This window comes from Heptranchias perlo, chromosome 35 (assembly GCF_035084215.1).
Source record: "Heptranchias perlo isolate sHepPer1 chromosome 35, sHepPer1.hap1, whole genome shotgun sequence".
Classification (NCBI taxonomy): domain Eukaryota; kingdom Metazoa; phylum Chordata; class Chondrichthyes; order Hexanchiformes; family Hexanchidae; genus Heptranchias; species Heptranchias perlo.
The window spans coordinates 28,222,460-28,243,956 of record NC_090359.1 but is presented as its reverse complement, the minus strand read 5'-3'; the positions used below and the strand labels follow the sequence as shown (position 1 = coordinate 28,243,956).

The 21,497-nt window shown below is 50.0% G+C and overlaps 1 protein-coding gene across 1 annotated transcript in view; it reads left to right on the top strand.

Annotated features, from left to right (window-relative positions):
• Window positions 1–21,497, top strand: part of dnah2 (dynein, axonemal, heavy chain 2) — a 174,476-nt gene that overhangs the window by 122,366 nt on the left and 30,613 nt on the right. The window contains exons 62-71 of the mRNA XM_067972290.1: window positions 774–915; window positions 1,818–1,987; window positions 3,017–3,133; window positions 6,036–6,200; window positions 8,651–8,776; window positions 9,982–10,130; window positions 14,454–14,520; window positions 18,810–18,960; window positions 19,753–19,901; window positions 21,110–21,243. Coding sequence (XP_067828391.1) covers window positions 774–915; window positions 1,818–1,987; window positions 3,017–3,133; window positions 6,036–6,200; window positions 8,651–8,776; window positions 9,982–10,130; window positions 14,454–14,520; window positions 18,810–18,960; window positions 19,753–19,901; window positions 21,110–21,243 — 1,370 coding nt within the window. The remainder of the gene's footprint in view (window positions 1–773; window positions 916–1,817; window positions 1,988–3,016; window positions 3,134–6,035; window positions 6,201–8,650; window positions 8,777–9,981; window positions 10,131–14,453; window positions 14,521–18,809; window positions 18,961–19,752; window positions 19,902–21,109; window positions 21,244–21,497) is intronic.

The following is a 21,497-nucleotide window of genomic DNA, read 5'->3' as shown; positions in this document are numbered from 1 at the left end:
TTAGTCAACCTAACTGGACGTGTAACACCGAACTTTTTCAAAATATTTAAACTAAATTTGCAGTGCTCCATGGGCTAATTATCATGGTACCATACAGCACGGTCCATCGTGCCTGTGCCGGCTCTTTGAAAGAGTTATCCCCCTGCTCTTTTCCCACAGCCCTTTAAATTTTTCTCCTTGAAGTATTTATCCAGTTCCCTTTTGAAAGTTATTATTGAATCTGCTTCCACCGCCCTTTCAGGCAGCGCATTCCAGATCAGAACAACTCGCTGCGTAAAACAATTTCTTCTCATCTACCCCCTGGCTTCTTTGACAATTACCTTAAATCTGTGTCCTCTGGTTACTGACCCTCCTGCCACTGGAAACAGTTTCTCCCTATTTACTCCATCAAAACCCTTCATGATTTTGAACACCTCTATTAAATCTCCCCAAACCTTCTCTGTTCTAAGGAGAACAATCCCAGCTTCTCCAGTCTCTCCACATAACTGAAGCCTCTCATCCCTGGAACCATTCTAGTAAATCTCCTCTGCACCCTCTCCAAGGCCTTGACATCCTTCCTAAAGTGTGGTGCCCAGAATTGGACACAACACTCCAGCTGAGGCCTAAGCAATGATTTATAAAACAAAAAAACATTCTTTTCTGAGGTACACCACAATTTACCAAGGGATGTCTACCTCCCAGGCACTAATCGTTTTAAATGGCACACCTTGCTAGGGTTGAGTTAGCACTGCTGGCAGTCGTGTAATGCATTGTCTCGATCCATCACGTTCTAGGCTCTGGAGTCCTTGAATAAAAAGGACATGACTGAAATCAAATCTTATGGCCGTCCTCCTGTTCTCGTCGAGACGGTGATGCAAGCAGTTATGATCCTTCGAGGGGCAGAGCCAACCTGGGCTGAGGCCAAGAAACAGCTGGGTAAGGGCCCAGTACTGTTGTTGACTGGTTGAATGGGTGGAAGGAGATGGTATGTGAGACAGTTCGGCTGCCGGGTTGATTGGTCGTTGTTTTGTGGTGTACACGTGTTTTTGACATCTGGTTAGCAAAAAAAAATGTGTAAAAGGGTTGAATTAATTATTTTTTTCCCCTATGTATCAATAAAAAAGCCAGCAGGGTCATTGTCAGCTTATTCTATGTCAGATCAGTGATGGGTGCCCTCCCCTGTAAGCGCAGTGCCAATAGTCCTTGTGTAAACACAGCGCTGTATACTCAGTCCTTGTAATCACACTGACAGATCCCCATTGGGTGTAATCACATTGACAGATCCCCATTGGGTGTAAACACTGACAGATCCCCATTGGGTGTAATCACACTGACAGATCCCCATTGGGTGTAATCACATTGACAGATCCCCATTGGGTGTAATCACATTGACAGATCCCCATTGGGTGTAAACACTGACAGATCCCCATTGGGTGTAATCACATTGACAGATCCCCATTGGGTGTAAACACACTGACAAATCCCCATTGGGTGTAATCACACTGACAGATCCCCATTGGGTGTAATCACATTGACAGATCCCCATTGGGTGTAATCACATTGACAGATCCCCATTGGGTGTAAACACTGACAGATCCCCATTGGGTGTAATCACATTGACAGATCCCCATTGGGTGTAAACACTGACAGATCCCCATTGGGTGTAATCACACTGACAGATCCCCATTGGGTGTAATCACACTGACAGATCTCCATTGGGTGTAATCACATTGACAGATCTCCATTGGGTGTAAACACTGACAGATCCCCATTGGGTATAAACACACTGACAGATCCCTATTGGATTATGATGTGGTGACAGTCGTGTCATTTTTTAGGTGAGGGAACCTTCATTAAGCAGCTGATTAATTTCGACAAAGATAACATTTCAGACAAAGTGCTGAAGAAGATTGGAACGTACTGCGCACAGCCAGACTTCCAGCCAGAAATTGTCGGGCGTGTGTCTGTTGCGGCCAAATCCCTTTCCATGTGGGTCCTTGCCATGGAGGCAAGTATTTACAATTATCCACATCTCTCTTTCTTTCACCCTTTTCTCTTTCTCTATTTACTTATCTTTCTATCTCTTGTTCTTTCTCTCTATCGTTTTCTTTCTTTCTATCAAGCTCTCTCTTTTTCTGACTCTTTGTTTCTCTGCCTCTCTCTCTCAATCTCTCAATCTCTCTTTCTCTCTATCCCTCTATCTATTAATCAAATTTCTAATGAATTATGAAGCCTAGTAGATAAAATAAAATGCATTTTAAATTAAATATGATTGGATGTTCCTGTTTGTATGTCAATGAAGATATGAATTTAAACGTTGGTTCTGAGAATGGGAATCTAAACCTTTACCACCAGAGCTACTGGGCTCTGTGAATGGGAGTCTAAGGATTTGCCACCAGAGCTACTGGGCTCTGTGAATGGGAATCTAAGGACTTACCACCAGAGCTACTGGGCTCTGTGAATGGGAATCTAAGGATTTACCACTCGAGCTACTGGGCTCTGTGAATGGGAGTCTAAACCTTTACCACCAGGGCTACTGGGCTCTGTGAATGGGAATCTAAACCTTTACCACCAGAGCTACTGGGCTCTGTGAATGGGAGTCTAAGGATTTACCACTCGAGCTACTGGGCTTTGTGAATGGGAATCTAAACCTTCACCACTCGAGCTACTGGGCTCTGTGAATGGGAGTCTAAGGGTTTACCACCAGAGCTACTGGGCTCTGTGAATGGGAGTCTAAGGGTTTACCACCAGAGCTACTGGGCTCTGTGAATGGGAGTCTAAACCTTCACCACTCGAGCTACTGGGCTCTGTGAATGGGAGTCTAAGGGTTTACCACTTGAGCTGCTGGACTCTGTGAATGGGAGTCTAAGGATTTACCACTCGAGCCACTGGGCTCTGTGAATGGGAGTCTAAGGATTTATCACTCGAGTGGAGTGGACGTGGGGAACAGGCGACAAAAGCCCTTTCACACCAATTCTACAGGCGTTAACTGCATCTGTGGTGAATTCTTTGTGTAACTCTGTCTCTTTACCCACAGCTGTACGGCAGACTGTACCGTGTGGTTGAACCCAAGCGAGCCCGCCTGAATGCGGCCCTGGCACAGCTGGCAGAGAAGCAGGCATCATTAGCTGACGCACAGGCCAAGTTGAGAGAGGTCCGTACTGCCTTGTCTTAATAGTCTGTGGCTGCTTTATTAATCCCCCGTTTCCCATTTACGGTGAGGTAGAAGCAAGAGAAAGCCCCTTGAATTCATACCCTCCTTCAAAGGCCAGGAGTTGGCAATTCCCTTTTCAATTTATTTTCTTGAATTTTTACCACCTTTTCAATCATGCTGTGCATCCTTTCACCAAAATACTGTGGGTTTTTTCCTCCAGATTCTTGTTGCTGGCACACACCGCAGCACGGTTCCACAGATATTGGCCCACTTCAGGCAGTGATATTGAGAGTCTATTCGACCGTGGAAAGCATCTCAGCCAAGCCTGATCCCGGCCTCCCTTGACATTCGTGGACACATACGTTATGACAGGAATTAGTGAATGTTGAGTCATGTGATTCACATTACAATGTCATTGTGTCACCTGTCAATGCGATCATAGAATCTTACAGCACAGGAAGCCATTCGGCCCATCGTACCTGTGACGGGTCTTTGAAAGAGCTACCCAATTAGTCCCACTTCCCTGCCCCCCCCCCCACTTGCCCTGCTCTTTCCCCATAGACCTGCAAATTTTTCCTATTCAATTATTTATCCAATTCCCTTTTGAAAGTTATTATTGAATCTGCTTCCACCGCCCTTTCAGGCAGCGCATTCCAGATCAGAACAACTCGCTGCGTAAAAAAGAATTTCTCCTCATCTCTCACCTGGTTCTTTTGCCAATTACCTTAAATCTGTGTCCTCTGGTTACCGACCCTCCTGCCAGTGGAAAAAGATTCTCACTGTTTACTCTATCAAAACTCCTCGTAATTGTGAACAACCCCAATTCCTTGTGATATTCTTCACAACTCCAAATTACTCGCAGGGTGGGTTTTCAGTATCAGCCTTAGCGGCGCTGGTGAATGGTGGTCGGGTGTTCCACCACAATGAGGGTGGAGAGGATTGTCATGGCAAGTCGCACTAGGACACCCGTGCACCTCCCCAACAGGCTGAGGTCCAGGGACGGAGAGAGGCTGAGGTCCAGGGACGGAGAGGGGCTGAGGTCCAGGGACGGAGAGGGGCTGAAGTCCAGGGACGGAGAGGGGCTGAGGTCCAGGGACGGAGAGGGGCTGAGGTCCAGGGACGGAGAGGGGCTGAGGTCCAGGGACGGAGAGGGGCTGAGGTCCAGGGACGGAGAGGGGCTGAGGTCCAGGGACGGAGAGGGGCTGAGGTCCAGGGACGGAGAGGGGCTGAGGTCCAGGGACGGAGAGGGGCTGAGGTCCAGGGACGGAGAGGGGCTGAGGTCCAGGGACGGAGAGGGGCTGAGGTCCAGGGACGGAGAGGGGCTGAGGTCCAGGGACGGAGAGGGGCTGAGGTCCAGGGACGGAGAGGGGCTGAGGTCCAGGGACGGAGAGGGGCTGAGGTCCAGGGACGGAGAGGGGCTGAGGTCCAGGGACGGAGAGGGGCTGAGGTCCAGGGACGGAGAGGGGCTGAGGTCCAGGGACGGAGAGGGGCTGAGGTCCAGGGACGGTGAGGGGCTGAGGTCCAGGGACGGTGAGGGGCTGAGGTCCAGGGACGGTGAGGGGCTGAGGTCCAGGGACGGTGAGGGGCTGAGGTCCAGGGACGGTGAGGGGCTGAGGTCCAGGGACGGTGAGGGGCTGAGGTCCAGGGACGGTGAGGGGCTGAGGTCCAGGGACGGTGAGGGGCTGAGGTCCAGGGACGGTGAGGGGCTGAGGTCCAGGGACGGTGAGGGGCTGAGGTCCAGGGACGGAGAGGGGCTGAGGTCCAGGGACGGAGAGGGGCTGAGGTCCAGGGACGGAGAGGGGCTGAGGTCCAGGGACGGAGAGGGGCTGAGGTCCAGGGACGGAGAGGGGCTGAGGTCCAGGGACGGAGAGGGGCTGAGGTCCAGGGACGGAGAGGGGCTGAGGTCCAGGGACGGTGAGGGGCTGAGGTCCAGGGACGGTAACAGGTGAAGTCCAGGGACAGCTTGCCTGCCTTAATAAGTACCCGAGCCTTGTGGAGCAAAAGGAGGCTTCACGGTGATCTAATTGAAGTATTCAAGATTATGAAGGGTTCATTATCAAAGTTGAACCAGGCAAATTTTTCACTCTGGTATCAAGGGATGCAGGTTAAAAATTGGGAAGTTCTGACAAAGAAGGGAAGACGGAGGAAACTTTTTCATCCAAAGAGCGATAGAGTAGTGGAATAAATTACCAGTGAAGGTCATTTGAAGGGGGGCAGTGTGGATTGGCTCTAGAGATTTCTGGAAAGGGATTGAGTTTTATGGTAAGGAGGTGAGAAGGTAAGATTAATCTCCGAGAAAGAGACAGGCTCGTTGGACTAAGGGCCTTGACCTGATGCTAAGAAGTATCTTTAAAAAATGGAGACTAAAGAAAAGCAAAGGGAGCTGCGAGTGAGCTGAACGTTTGTCACGCTAATCCTGCTCCTCCTCACCCCCCTCAGCCACAGTCCAGGCACTCCATCCCTGATCAGTATCGCGTACCAACAGCACTAGGGGCACTTCAGAGAGCAGGTTCCAAAAAAACCTGCTGTTTCAAGATAAACCCAACCCTAATCCAGAACTGTACAACAAGGGACTGACTCCAAGGGAAAATGAGCAGACAGATTAGATTTAACACAGAGTGTGAGGGGCAGTGGAGGTGGTGGAGGCAAATTCAAAAGGGAGCTGGAAAGATATTTGGCAGAAAAAGGGAGTGAGGTGTGTGAGAGATATAGAGAATGGTTCTGTACTTTGTGAACTTTGGGACTGGGAAGATGGGTTTCAGTCGTCACTTCTGGTCATGTGCCTTTGGTTTGAATATGGTAAATTGTAAAATGCACATGACTGCTACACCTGGATATCTTAGAAAGCACCATGCTAGACCGCGACGGTTACCTTCAACGTGCTTTTCCCTTGTTTTACCAGGTGGCTGAGAAGCTGGAAATGTTGAAGAAACAATACGATGAAAAACTGGCTCAAAAGGAGGAACTGCGCAAAAGGTCGGAGGAGATGGAGACCAAACTGGATCGTGCTGCTAAGCTGTTGTCTGGTTTAGCTGCAGAGAAGGGACGCTGGGAAGAGACTGTGGAGGTGAGGGGCAGCGCACAGTGACTGTGCAAAACATCCAACTGGACTCAACCACCTTCTGACTCTCTCCTTCCATATTCCCGCTCCTTCCTTATCCTCCTTCCCCGCCCCCCGCCATTTCGAAACATACTTTCTCCTTGATGCCCTCAGTGGCATATCATTCCCAACTGAGGCATTGTGCATCTCCTCCCCAGGTCAACATCAACTTGCATTTATAGTGAGTTTAAGGTAGGAAATATCCCAAGGTGCTTCACAGAGGTGAAAACAGATGGGGAGCAGCAATAGGGGAAGAGTTGGGTTGGAAGGGATGGGTTTAAGGAAGCCTTTCAAGGTGGGAGAGAAGTAGCAGGGCAGAGAGGTTCCAGAGTGAGGGGCCAAGATGGCTAATGGGGAGATGGAGGCAGGGGGCAATGGGAAGACCAGAGGACATGTAGGGCCAGAAGTGGCTTCAGAGGGAGGGAGCAAGGCTCTGGAGAGAGCTGTAAACGAGGACAAAGATTTTGAATTTAGTGCATTGGGGGGTGAGGTCGATGAGGACCAGGTGAGCGGGGAATGGGATTGGATGCGAGGGGCAGAGTTTAGTGCGAGTTTAGTAGAATGAAGTTGGGGAGGCCGGCTAGAGAGCAATGGAAAAGTCAAATTTGGAGATAACAAGGACTTGGCTGAGGGTTTCCGGTTAGCCACTTATTGCAGAATTTTACTGTCAGTTTACAAAGAACATTAAAACTCACCAGGAACCCGTTCAAAACTAAAAGGAGCAGAGGGCTGCCATTGACAATTCGGGTGGCAAACGGTGTGGCACTGAACCATACGATCAGAAGGGTCTCGGGTTCCCTCTCTGGTGCGAGCGGAGTCAGTCGGTCTCAGCTGAGACTGCAGTGGGGACACTACAATTGGTTCCAGCACTCCTGGGCTGAGTAAGGAACTAAGTCAGCCAGGGTTGCTGCTCCTAGTCACTAGCCTGTAACTCCTGCATATGTGCAGGCGTCGAGTGAGGACAGGACCTGGCTCGGCTTTGATGCCCTCTCTGTAATTGTAGCTTGCTGGCGCTCACCGCCTAGGCTCAGTCCCGAAGAATGGGCACTTGTGCGAGGTATTAGAGGGTGTGTGACACGAGGACCTGATCGGCTCGAGTCACTGAGGTCGATTTACATGAATTGTGTAATCGGGCAGGCAATGGGCGAGGCACCTGCTCCACCTGCAGACAAAATCGTCGTAACAAAACCGGTGAGATGCCAGCACTAATCGCGCTCCATATAGAACAGCTCGTCGATTGGGAGCATGGTGGCAGCTGCCAGGATAGAGGGCACAGACCTGCATAGTCGCCACATACCAGTTGCACATTAATGGAGTGGGAGCCCTTGTGATTGAAGAAGGCACTGGGTTTGTCTGAAGGAGCCTGCAGGGTGATGTTGCTGCAGTCAATGATGCCCTGGACTTGTTGGGGAACCCTAGTAAAATTGACGATATTGGGAAGCAGGGGGCAAACTCTCCAGTGGCTGGAGTCATACCTAGCACAAAGGAAGATGGTAGTGGTTGTTGGAGGCCAAGGGGGGGACAGGGAGGAAACATCCTATCTGAGCAAACCCCCAGAGCCCTATCCCACAGCTTCCAAACATGCATGGGCAACGTGATGAAAGTGTTTGCTTTAGCGGACATGGCATCGGTCACCTGATTAATACAAGCACAGGCTGCAGATTGACTGATTGTTACTGATAGCACCTGTGGCAGCTGGGAAGGAGTTGAAGGCAAAGAAGATGAGGGCTGCAATGAGCTTGATTGTAACAGGCCGTGCTGTGCCTGTTGATCGCAGGCCTTGTTGCAGGAGGTGACACGACTCTGTGGCAGCCTCCCTGGAGAAGCACAGCCTCCTGATGGACTGCCCCTCGGAGAACAGCAGGTATGTTGTTCCGGGCCTATAATATCTATTGGAATGGTCAGGATTCCTGCGAGCACTACTTCTATTTGCTTTCCCTGCAGCAGCAGCTGCTCTGCGTGCTGCTTCCTTCTGAGCCGCCCACTCCTCTTCCTCTAGTGACAGTTGAATTGCTAGCAGGGCTGCCATGATGGAAAGAAGTGCGTTGCCAGAAGCCTTTTCAGAGTTCAGAACGTTCTACAGCCATTAGAAGCACTTTGAAATGGTTTAAGTAGCCAAAACCCAAAAGGCAATAGAAGCAAATCTTTTCAGCGTTTTACCTGAGGGCAGCTGGCAATCCCTTGGAATGCCGCTGGACTCCCGACTTGTACCGTCCATGGTTTGTGGACTGGGAGTTGAGGAACTTGTGATCGCAACGAGGGAGTAACTCGACTGCAGTCAGTCGTGAGAAAATCTATCAATATGGAACCCGTGGAGTGCTACGTACTGAACATTTCAGTATCAAAATTCCTCTGAGTGTTGTTTTAACAACGTTGTTAACCTTTGCATGCTCAGCTTTTGCTCTGTTTTGTACTAGGGTCTGGAATCGGACATGGGCTATCTGGTCGGAGACTGCCTGCTAGCCTCGGCTTTCCTCTCGTACATGGGCCCTTTTCTATCCAATTACCGAGATGAGATTGTTGCCGATATCTGGATGAAGGAGGTGAGTGCCAGATATCAACTTTTCTACTTCATTTTAACTGCGGGCCAGCATCTCCTCTGTTGCAAAATCCAACCAGTATCTCTGGGTCATTAGCTCATTGACCGGTATCTCGGGGTCATCGGATCATTGACCGCTATCTCTGGGGGGGATCATCTGGTTATTGACCAGTATCTCTGGGTCATCGGGTCATTGACCGGTATCTCTGGGGGGTCATCAGGTCATTAACCGGTATCTCGAGGTCATCGGGTCATTGATCGGTATCTCTGGGTCATCGGGTCATTGACTGGTATCTCTGGGTCATCGGGTCATTGACCGGTATCTCTGGGGGGATCATCTGGTTATTGACCAGTATCTCTGGGTCATCAGGTCATTGACCGGGATCTCTGGGGGGGCATCAGGTCATTAACCGGTATCTCTGGGTCATCGGGTCATTGATCGGTATCTCTGGGTCATCGGGTCATTGACCGGTATCTCTGGGTCATCGGGTCATTGACCGGTATCTCTGGATCATTGATCGGTATCTCGGGGTCATTGGGTCATTGACCGGTATCTCGGGGTCATCAAGCCATTGACCGGTATCTCGGGGTCATCGGGTCATTGACCGGTATCTCTGGGGGGGTCATCGGGTCATTGACCGGTATCTCGGGGTCATCGGGTCATTGACCGGTAACTCGGGGTCATTGGGACAAGCCTTTGACACAGGTTGGTGATGCTGCCAGTGTGTATTTACGTATTGTGGCTTATATGTGCTCCCTTTGAGATTCCCACCATTCCATGGTTCCTGATCTCAGTTGGTCACACAGGGGAAGCCCTGGCAAGAAAGAAGGGAAAACATGAGCATTTTCATTCATTTGGAAGTGTCTCCCGTTTAGTATTTTATCGATTCTCTTATGCTCTGAACTTTCCTCCCTTGCTCCTTCCAAGCTCCAAGTGCTCCTCCCTCCACACTCTCCCTCCTCCCTCATGCTTATCGTGTTGAAATCCAGACTCCTCACATCATCTCTTGCTCTAACTCATCCTTTTTCATGATCTCAAAAATGTGGAACTCCTCACCTCCCTCAGCCTTCCCTTCCTCCGTCTGCACTTTTATAACCCAAGCATGGCGTTACCAAGCCAGCAGTGTCGCTATAATGGAGTTTGTGTACAAGTTCCTGGATGTTGCTCATTGTGCCGCGGTCACACTCTTCAAAACAATGTGCCCACAGATCAACATGCGGGCAGTTCCCTACTCTCCTGAATTCACGTTTGCAAACTTCCTCTCAAACCCAACCACGGTGCGAGACTGGAATATCCAGGGGCTACCAACGGACGCCTTCTCCACAGAAAACGGAGTCATCGTGACCAGAGGAAACCGGTAAGCTGGAGAGATGCACCGGTGGGAGTCGGGAGCAGAGACTAATGTGGCACTAACGGCACAGGGTAACCGAGGGAAATTGGGATCTGCCTGCGTTAAAATATTCATGGTTGGATGTGTCCTCAGACATTGTTAAATGCCGCCTGGAGCTGTGGCGATGCAGTAATGGAACTGCATCGCTGGAGATTCCTAATGAGGTCCTCAGTTTATCCTACGGGTCCGACTGATCCAAATTCTGGCTTCCCCTTTCTTCCCACCCCCACAGAACAGCTGATTCCTCCTCGAGCTCAGAAGTTGTGGAATAGATGTGAGGTAGACTAACTGGACACTTAGAAAATGGATTGAAATTAATAATCAGTCAACCTAGGCCATTGAGAGCTCTTTGTGCATTCTACCTTCATGTACACACAGCTAGACGTGCAATCCCAGTCTAAGCCATTCCAGGAGTTGCTGACAGAACTAGTGTCAACAAAAGCACGACCATGGGGCCTGTGTGACACAGTGGGCGTTCACCTCTAGAGGTGGGGCAAATCCAGCCCAGACTGATGCTGGCTGTAAGGTTTCCAGGTGAAAGTGGTTTCCGTGACTACCTCACGTCGCTCAGTTTCTGGCGGGTATTCAGCCGCTAATTGGTATTGTTGGAGAAGGTGCAAGGATGGCTGTTGTGGAAAATGTCATCTGGGGTGCTGCAGGAGAGATTCATGGGATTGGGACACATGATTGAGGCATTAGAAGGGGCGTTTCACCATGCATGTAACCTGTGCTGCATCTTACCTGAGATGCTAGAATGGACGAATAAAAAGAGAGCTTTACTCTGTATCTAACCCGTGCTGTACCTGCCCTGGGCGTGTTTGATGGGACAGTGTAGACGGAGCTTTACTCTGTATCTAACCCTGTACCTGCCCTGGGAGTGTTTGATGGGACAGTGTGGAGGGAGCTTTACTTTGTATCTAATCCGTGCTGTACCTGCCCTGGGAGTGTTTGATGGGACAGTGTAGAGGGAGCTTTACTCTGTATCTAACCCTGTACCTGCCCTGGGAGTGTTTGATGGGACAGTGTAGAGGGAGCTTTACTCTGTATCTAACCCGTGCTTTACCTGCCCTGGGAGTGTTTGATGGGACAGTGCAGAGGGAGCTTTACTCTGTATCTAACCTGTGCTGTACCTGCCCTGGGAGTGTTTGATGGGACAGTGTAGAGGGAGCTTTACTCTGTATCTAACCCGTGCTGTACCTGCCCCGGGAGTGTTTGATGGGACAGTGTAGAGGGAGCTTTACTCTGTATCTAACCCTGTACCTGCCCTGGGAGTGTTTGATGGGACAGTGTAGAGGGAGCTTTACTCTGTATATAACCCGTGCTGTACCTGCCCCGGGAGTGTTTGATGGGACAGTGTAGAGGGAGCTTTACTCTGTATCTAACCCTGTACCTGCCCTGGGAGTGTTTGATGGGACAGTGTAGAGGGAGCTTTACTCTGCATCTAACCCGTGCTGTACCTGCCCTGGGAGTGTTTGATGGGACAGTGTAGAGGGAGCTTTACTCTGTATCTAACCCGTGCTGTACCTGCCCTGGGAGTGTTTGATGGGACAGTGTAGAGGGAGCTTTACTCTGTATCTAACCCGTGCTGTGCCTGCCCTGGGAGTGTTTGATGGGACAGTGTAGAGGGAGCTTTACTCTGTATCTAACCCGTACTGTACCTGCCCTGGGCGTGTTTGATGGGACAGTGTAGAGGGAGCTTTACTCTGTATCTAACCCGTACTGTACCTGCCCTGGGAGTGTTTGATGGGACAGTGTAGAGGGAGCTTTACTCTGCATCTAACCCGTGCTGTACCTGCCCTGGGAGTGTTTGATGGGACAGTGTAGAGGGAGCTTTACTCTGTATCTAACCCGTGCTGTACCTGCCCTGGGAGTGTTTGATGGGACAGTGTAGAGGGAGCTTTACTCTGTATCTAACCCGTGCTGTGCCTGCCCTGGGAGTGTTTGATGGGACAGTGTAGAGGGAGCTTTACTCTGTATCTAACCCGTGCTGTACCTGCCCTGGGAGTGTTTGATGGGACAGTGTAGAGGGAGCTTTACTCTGTATCTAACCCTGTACCGGACCCTGGGAGTGTTTGATGGGACAGTGTAGAGGGAGCTTTACTCTGTATCTAACCCTGTACCTGACCCTGGGAGTGTTTGATGGGACAGTGTAGAGGGAGCTTTACTCTGTATCTAACCCGTGCTGTACCTGCCCTGGGAGTGTTTGATGGGACAGTGTAGAGGGAGCTTTACTCTGTATCTAACCCTGTACCGGACCCTGGGAGTGTTTGATGGGACAGTGTAGAGGGAGCTTTACTCTGTATCTAACCCTGTACCTGACCCTGGGAGTGTTTGATGGGACAGTGTAGAGGGAGCTTTACTCTGTATCTAACCCTGTACCGGACCCTGGGAGTGTTTGATGGGACAGTGTAGAGGGAGCTTTACTCTGTATCTAACCCTGTACCTGACCCTGGGAGTGTTTGATGGGACAGTGTAGAGGGAGCTTTACTCTGTATCTAACCCGTACTGTACCTGCCCTGGGAGTGTTTGATGGGACAGTGTAGAGGGAGCTTTACTCTGTATCTAACCCGTACTGTACCTGCCCTGGGAGTGTTTGATGGGACAGTGTAGAGGGAGCTTTACTCTGTATCTAACCCTGTACCTGCCCTGGGAGTGTTTGATGGGACAGTGTAGAGGGAGCTTTACTCTGTATCTAACCCGTACTGTACCTGCCCTGGGAGTGTTTGATGGGACAGTGTAGAGGGAGCTTTACTCTGCATCTAACCCGTGCTGTACCTGCCCTGGGAGTGTTTGATGGGACAGTGTAGAGGGAGCTTTACTCTGTATCTAACCCGTGCTGTACCTGCCCTGGGAGTGTTTGATGGGACAGTGTAGAGGGAGCTTTACTCTGTATCTAACCCGTGCTGTGCCTGCCCTGGGAGTGTTTGATGGGACAGTGTAGAGGGAGCTTTACTCTGTATCTAACCCGTGCTGTACCTGCCCTGTGAGTGTTTGATGGGACAGTGTAGAGGGAGCTTTACTCTGTATCTAACCCTGTACCGGACCCTGGGAGTGTTTGATGGGACAGTGTAGAGGGAGCTTTACTCTGTATCTAACCCTGTACCTGACCCTGGGAGTGTTTGATGGGACAGTGTAGAGGGAGCTTTACTCTGTATCTAACCCGTGCTGTACCGGACCCTGGGAGTGTTTGATGGGACAGTGTAGAGGGAGCTTTACTCTGTATCTAACCCTGTACCTGACCCTGGGAGTGTTTGATGGGACAGTGTAGAGGGAGCTTTACTCTGTATCTAACCCTGTACCGGACCCTGGGAGTGTTTGATGGGACAGTGTAGAGGGAGCTTTACTCTGTATCTAACCCTGTACCTGACCCTGGGAGTGTTTGATGGGACAGTGTAGAGGGAGCTTTACTCTGTATCTAACCCGTGCTGTACCTGCCCTGGGAGTGTTTGATGGGACAGTGTAGAGGGAGCTTTACTCTGTATCTAACCCGTACTGTACCTGCCCTGGGAGTGTTTGATGGGACAGTGTAGAGGGAGCTTTACTCTGTATCTAACCCGTGCTGTACCTGCCCTGGGAGTGTTTGATGGGACAGTGTAGAGGGAGCTTTACTCTGTATCTAACCCGTGCTGTACCTGCCCTGGGGGTGTTTGATGGGACAGTGTAGAGGGAGCTTTACTCTGTATCTAACCCGTGCTGTACCTGCCCTGGGAGTGTTTGATGGGACAGTGTAGAGGGAGCTTTACTCTGTATCTAACCCGTGCTGTACCTGCCCTGGGAGTGTTTGATGGGACAGTGTAGAGGGAGCTTTACTCTGTATCTAACCCGTGCTGTACCTGCCCTGGGAGTGTTTGATGGGACAGTGTAGAGGGAGCTTTACTCTGTATCTAACCCGTGCTGTACCTGCCCTGGGAGTGTTTGATGGGACAGTGTAGAGGGAGCTTTACTCTGTATCTAACCCGTGCTGTACCTGCCCTGGGAGTGTTTGATGGGACAGTGTAGAGGGAGCTTTACTCTGTATCTAACCCTGTACCTGCCCTGGGAGTGTTTGATGGGACAGTGTAGAGGGAGCTTTCCTCTGTATCTAACCCGTGCTGTACCTGCCCTGGGAGTGTTTGGTTCAGCTCAGTGGACTGGGAGATCACCTCCATCTAACCACGGTCAGTCGGTGTGCATTCTATCCCAGATAGTGGAATCTGACCAAGTCTATTAGTGTAAGGGGTGTGATATCAGAGAGCAGTTGTACTCACTGGAGTGAGAATGCACAGGTTCACTTGTCCCTCCCTCCCCCAGGTGGCCTCTGATGGTGGACCCACAGGGTCAGGCACTGAAGTGGATCAAGAACATGGAGCATTCTAAGGTATGAGGCACATATAAAACAAGCAGCTGCAAAGTCAAAAAACTGAGCGCTAACATGGGTTTGAAAATGCTAAATAAAATCTTTTTGCACTTTCTCCAGTGCCTCTATATCCTTTTTATAATATGGAGACCAGAACTGTGCACAATACTCCGAGTGTGGTCTAACCAAGGTTCTATACAAGTTTAACATAACTTCTCTGCTTTTCAATTCTATCCCTCTAGAAATGAACCCCAGTGCTTGGTTTGCATATTTTATGGTCTTGTTAACTTGCGTTGCTACTTTTAATGATATGTGAATCTGTACCCCCAGATCCCTCTGCTCCTCGACCCCATTTAGACTCTTATTATCCAAGCAGTTTGTGGCCTCCTTATTCCACCTACCAACATGCAGCACCTCACACTGATCTATACTGAAATTCATTTGCCAATTACATGCCCATTCTGCAAGTTTATTAATGTTGTCTTGTATTTTGCCGCAGTCCTCCTCAGTATTAACTACACCCCCCAATCTGGTGTCATTCGCAAGTTTTGTAATTGTACTTCGGATTCCCGAGTCCAAATCATTTATACAAATGGTGAACAACAGCACCAATACCTGTGGAACACCACTTCCCACATTCTGAGCATACTATACCTAGGCATGCATGCTGCTAATGCTAGCAAGGGAAAAAATAAAATTAAAAGTGTTCCGTTTCTTTCCCCGGAGTAATGAATTGAGCAACAAAATCCATTAATGGAATCTCGGTGAATAAATGAGGATGAGTCACACTGTGTTTGTGACAGCGTGGCAGTGCGGGGGGAGTATGAACATCACTGACAATATGCAGCACCATCCACTGGTCATAACCAGGGACTGTACTGAGCCCACTACAGTTAGAACAGTTAAACCGGCTCACACTGCACTCTGTCAGCTGAGATACCAGGAGACCGGAGTCCGTGAGCCTGCCCCCTCCATTCACTGTGCTGTGTCGGGCTCCCTTAGCGGCACCACCATCCACTAACAAAAGCACTGGAGGGGTGGCCTTGTATTTAGGGCGGGCGCTGGCAGATTGGCCGTCCCCTTACAGAATCCATCAGATTTCCCTTTCCGTTGAAGTTAACAGAAAGGAAAATTGAGCAGAGTGCATAACAGGCAGACAATCCACTGGGATGTGGAATTTCACCCCCTGGGTGCCCCTGGGATAAAGGAAGTTGATTTAATGGTGTAAATGCAGCCAGCCGGCTTGTGGATTCTGCTTTTAATCTAAACGATAGCCAAGTAAATCGCCAAAGAGAGAAAACAAAACAATTTTGACACTGAGGTTCTCTCCTTGGAAAGTATATTCTTCCCATACCTTTTTGCCAGCAAGGTGGCTGCGGCCTGCTCTTCGAGCGATACTAGTGCACCTTTGAACCTGCCACCAGGGAGCGTGCAAGAGCAGCTCTGAAACCTGTCACTAGGGAGCGTGCAAGAGCAGCTCTGAAACCTGTCACTAGGGAGCGTGCAAGAGCAGCTCTGAAACCTGTCACTAGGGAGCGTGCAAGAGCAACTCTGAAACCTGTCACTAGGGAGCATGCAAGAGCAACTCTGAAACCTGTCGCTAGGGAGCGTGCAAGAGCAACTCTGAAACCTGTCACTAGGGAGCGTGCAAGAGCAGCTCTGAAACCTGTCACTAGGGAGCGTGCAAGAGCAGCTCTGAAACCTGTCACTAGGGAGCGTGCAAGAGCAACTCTGAAACCTGTCTCTAGGGAGCGTGCAAGAGCAGCTCTGAAACCTGTCACTAGGGAGCGTGCAAGAGCAACTCTGAAACCTGTCTCTCGGGAGCGTGCAAGAGCAACTCTGAAACCTGTCACTAGGGAGCGTGCAAGAGCAACTTTGAAATCTGCCACTAGGAGTGTGGCCATGATGTGGAGATGCCAGTGATGGACTGGGGTTGACAATTGTAAACAATTTTACAACACCAAGTTATAGTCCAGCAATTTTATTTGAAATTCACAAGCTTTCGGAGGCTTCCTCCTTCCTCAGGTGAATGTTGTGGGCCACAACATTCACCTGAGGAAGGAGGAAGCCTCCGAAAGCTTGTGAATTTCAAATAAAATTGCTGGACTATAACTTGGTGTTGTAAAATTGTTTACAACTAGGAGTGTGGATGAGCAGATCTGAAACATATCACTAGGGAGTGCACATGAGCAGCTCTGAAACCTGTCACGAGGGAACGTGCAAAAGCAGATCTGAATCCTGACACTAGGGGGCGTAGAAGAGCAGATCTGAAACCTGGCACGAGGAGGCGTGCAAGAGCAGATCTGAAACCTGGCACTAGGGGGTGTGCAAGAGCAGCTGTGCAGGGTCAGTGAGAAAACCACTCAGGTTTTTTTACCTTCTCTTCCCTCCTGAAAATAGCAGGAGGGAAGAGAAGGTAAAGCGGGAAGTAGTCCTTTGATGACACTATGCTTGGGTTTGAAAAGCCTGCAGATTGTAGCAGGAGAAGGAAGACCGAGGGAGGAGAGGAGCTCCATAGTTTTGGGGTCTTGGAAACCAATGTGTAGGTACGAGTCAGTGCGATGAGTCTGGATTTTTTTTTATTCGTTCATGGGATGTGGGCGTCGCTGGTGAGGCCGGCATTTATTGCCCATCCCTAATTGCCCTTGAGAAGGTGGTGGTGAGCCGCCTTCTTGAACCACTGCAGTCCGTGTGGTGAAGGTTCTCCCAAGGTGCTGTTAGGAAGGGAGTTCCAGGATTTTGACCCAGCGACGATGAAGGAACGGCGATATATTTCCAAGTCGGGATGGTGTGTGATTTGGAGGGGAACGTGCGGGTGGTGTTGTTCCCATGTGCCTACTGCTCTTGTCCTTCTAGGTGGTAGAGGTCGCGGGTTTGGGAGGTGCTGTCGAAGAAGCCTTGGCGAGTTGCTGCAGTGCATCCTGTGGATGGTACACACTGCAGTCACTGTGCACCGGTGGTGAAGGGAGTGAATGTTTAGGGTGGTGGATGGGGTGCCAATCAAGCGGGCTGCTTTGTCCTGGATGGTGTCGAGCTTCTTGAGTGTTGTTGGAGCTGCACTCATCCAGGCAAGTGGAGAGTATTCCATCACACTCCTGACTTGTGCCTTGTAGATGGTGGAAAAGGTGTCAGGAGGTGAGTCACTCGCCGCAGAATACCCAGCCTCTGACCTGCTCTTGCAGCCACAGTATTTATGTGGCTGGCCCAGTTAAGTTTCTGGTCAGTGGTGACCCCCAGGATGTTGATGGTGGGGGATTCGGCGATGGTAATGCCGTTGAATGTCAAGGGGAGGTGGTCAGATTCTCTCTTGTTTGAGATGGTCATTGCCTGGCACTTGTCTGGCGTGAATGTTACTTGCCACTTATTAGCCCAAGCCTGGATGTTGTCCAGGTCTTGCTGCATGCGGGCACGGACTGCTTCATTATCTGAGGGGTTGCGAATGGAACTGAACACTGTGCAATCATCAGCGAACATCCCCATTTCTGACCTTATGATGGAAGGAAGGTCATTGGTGAAGCAGCTGAAGATGGTTGGGCCTAGGACACTGCCCTGACCCGAACTCCTGCAGCAATGTCCTGGGGCTGAGATGATTGGCCTCCAACAGCCACTACCATCTTCCTTTGTGCTAGGTATGACTCGAGCCACTGGAAAAATTTTCCCCTGATTCCCATTGACTTCAATTTTACTAGGGCTCCTTGGTGCCACACTCGGTCAAGTGCTGCCTTGATGTCAAGGGCAATCACTCTCACCTCACCTCTGGAATTCAGCTCTTTTGTCCATGTTTGGATCAAGGCTGTAATGAGGCCTGGAGCCGAGTGGTCCTGGCGGAACCCAAACTGAGCATCGCTGAGCAGGTTATTGGTGAGTAAGTGCTGCTTGATAGCACTGTCGATGACACCTTCCATCACTTTGCTGATGTTTGGAGAGTAGGCTGATGGAGCGGTAATTGGCTGGATTGGATTTGTCCTGCTTTTTGTGGACAGGACATACCTGGACAATTTTCCACATTGTCGGGTAGATGCCAGTGTTGTAGCTGTACTGGAACAGCTTGGCTAGAGGCGCGGCTAGTTCCGGAGCACAAGTCTTCAGCACTACAGGAAACAAGAAAAATGTTCTCCAATTTTTTCCCTCCTGTCGTGTGGGGTAGCCTCAGCTTCACATCTCCTTGCTGAAACCTTGGGATGGTGGAAAGTGAAGTGTCCCGTAGCACTGACATGCTTAAAATAAAACCCATTTCGTTGAGTCCTCTAAAATAATCCTCTGAAACTAACCTACTGCCTCTTTGCCTTCTCTCTCTGCATTCTCCACAGGGACTGAAAGTCATCGATTTTCAGATGACCGATTACATGCGTGTGCTGGAAAATGGAGTGCAATTCGGATCTCCTGTCTTACTCCAGAATGTTCACGAGGAATTGGACCCATCGCTCGCCCCTATACTCAATAAATCTGTCACCAAAACAGGTAAGTGTCATTGTCAAAATTATAGAGAAACTCAGGGCCACGACCCAGAGGGCAGGATAATCTAACAAGGTGAAAGGGGTAGGAATGGGATCCCAACAGCACCAGGAAGACTGAACTCATCTGTAAATCTCATCACTAAGTGAACTAAACCCATCTGTAACATTTAAAAGGCTAAATAAAAAATTGGCACCTGGGTTTCAAATCCACAATTGGTGAGCTGAATTAAAATGACTCCCTTTAAGCGAGCTGAGTCAAAATGGCGCCTTTCACAGTGAGTTGTAAAGACAAAGGTCTCAGGTTTAATTGTCAGGTCTGTGCTGATTTAGCTGATCTCCACCGGGGGAGAAGATGGACGCTGCAATTCTCCCTTGGTCCGGGGAGGGTGATAAATCAGCAAGGATTCCCTCACCTGATTGCTATCCAGAAACTCCTGGTGGATAGTGGGTGCATGTGGGAAATGGGGTGAGGATAGGGTCGATTTGGCTGTGATTCGCCCCTCCCAGCGGGCTGACAGCCTGCTGGCACAAAACTGTATCGGCTCCTGCGTGAAGAACAGCAACTTGAGTGAGGTGTTGGAGGGTGAAAAGAGCGAAACAAGTGTAGAATAACGTGGAAGGATGTTCAATATAAGAATGTCCATTATTTCTTTTAATAAACTAAAAAGCACAGCTGTGATATGTGTGTGTTCCTCTCCAGAGGCAGTGTTTGGAACACTGGCTTCCCATCCCTTTTAATGAAGCTCGAGACACTAGCTTCCTGCAATAGATCAGTGATGTTCTTTCCCTTCTGTAGCTGGTCGCCTGCTGATGAAACTCGGAGACAAGGAGATCGAGTACAACCAGCAATTCCGATTTTACATCACCACCAAGTTGTCCAATCCACACTACGCACCAGAAATCTCCACCAAGACCACAATCGTCAACTTTGCTGTCAAAGTCCAGGTAGGTACAGGGCTGATACCACCCAAAGAGTGAATGGACTTCTGGGCAGGGCAGAGAAGGCAAAGTAGAGGTAGAGTGAAGTGCAGGGGTAGGTAGAGGAGGTTAAACCCTGGAAATGTTTAAGAAACGGTCGGATGCTGCGATGTGGCGACTGTGGGATCATTTTCTGGAAGGATGGGCTGAATGACTTTCATGAGCTCTTCACCTCTCTTTTGAATTGCTTTATTTGTCCCGTTTGGGTCTTCCCAGGCCACACACAATAACCGGGCTAGGACAGCTGTCAGAAGAAGTCCTTCTGCACTCTCTTCCTCCTCACAGAGAGGTCCAATGTTGTTGGTCAGGTAACAAGCAAGCGTTGTCAGCTTGGTTAGCGAGCACTTGCACTGTCAGTTCAGGAATTGTATCCTTGTCTTTTCCTGGGTGCTATTCCAGAGCTACTGTTTGCCCCATTACCCACTGCTGGTTCTGGAGGGAACGCTGTCTGGGGAACTGGAGGGAACGCTGTCTGTGGGGAACTGGAGGGAACGCTGTCTGTGGGGAACTGGAGGGAACGCTGTCTGTGGGGAACTGGAGGGAACGCTGTCTGTGGGGAACTGGAGGGAACGCTGTCTGTGGGGAACTGGAGAAAACGCTGTCTGTGGGGAACTGGAGGGAACGCTGTCTGTGGAGGGACTGTCTGTGGAGGGTTGGAGGGACTGTGTGGAGGGCATAAGGCTAGATTGAAGAGTGGAGATGTGAGGAAGGATGAATGTGCTACCTTTGGGCAGAAATCGCCAGGCTTTTTGTGTATATGGACCATGTTGATGTGTACCACGGAGTCTCTGGGGAAACATAGAAAGTTTACGTCTATCTCCAGTTGCTGATTCTAACCAATCTTGGTATTCTGACTCACCATTTATCCATGAATGGGGCAACAGTGCAAAGTACAAACTCTTTCCAAACCTCCAGGCCCACGAAACACAAATGGGACAAACCAGTGAGTAAGAAATAAAAGCACAAATCGTTGGGTTGCCTGGGCTTCATGGGTGAAAAGCCCTGGAGATCAGGAATATTTATCCACAACTTTCCCTCAGGAATTAAAGGAAAGGCGTATTGTCCATACAGGGTGCACTGCCCATGGATGGTGGAAGGGATAGGGATGATGGGCTGAAAGGCTTTTCCTGGGTCTGTGTTTTCTGATGCCCTTGTATGCCTGACCTCTGCTGTAGGGTCTTGAGGCTCAGTTGCTGGGCATTGTGGTGAGGAAGGAACGCCCCGAGCTGGAGGAACAAAAGGACTCGCTGGTCATGAACATCGCGGCCGGCAAGAAGAAACTAAAAGAACTGGAGGATGAAATCCTGAGGTAAGAGGTCAAGTCTGACCCCGAGCAAGGCCATAGGTCAAGGTGTTCAGCTGATTGTTGGTAACACGGCCTGGTAGCCTGAAGCTCCAGGGCTGAGCGATATCCAGAGGCGCCAGGACTGTTATGAAGTGATTGACACTTGCTGGGGTGCGACCTTCCAGTACCTCACCCAAACGGCCATTCTTCAATGAGTGTCCGTGGACTTTTCAACGGAGGAGCAGCGTTAAACCTGAGCCCAATCCTATCCTCACCCG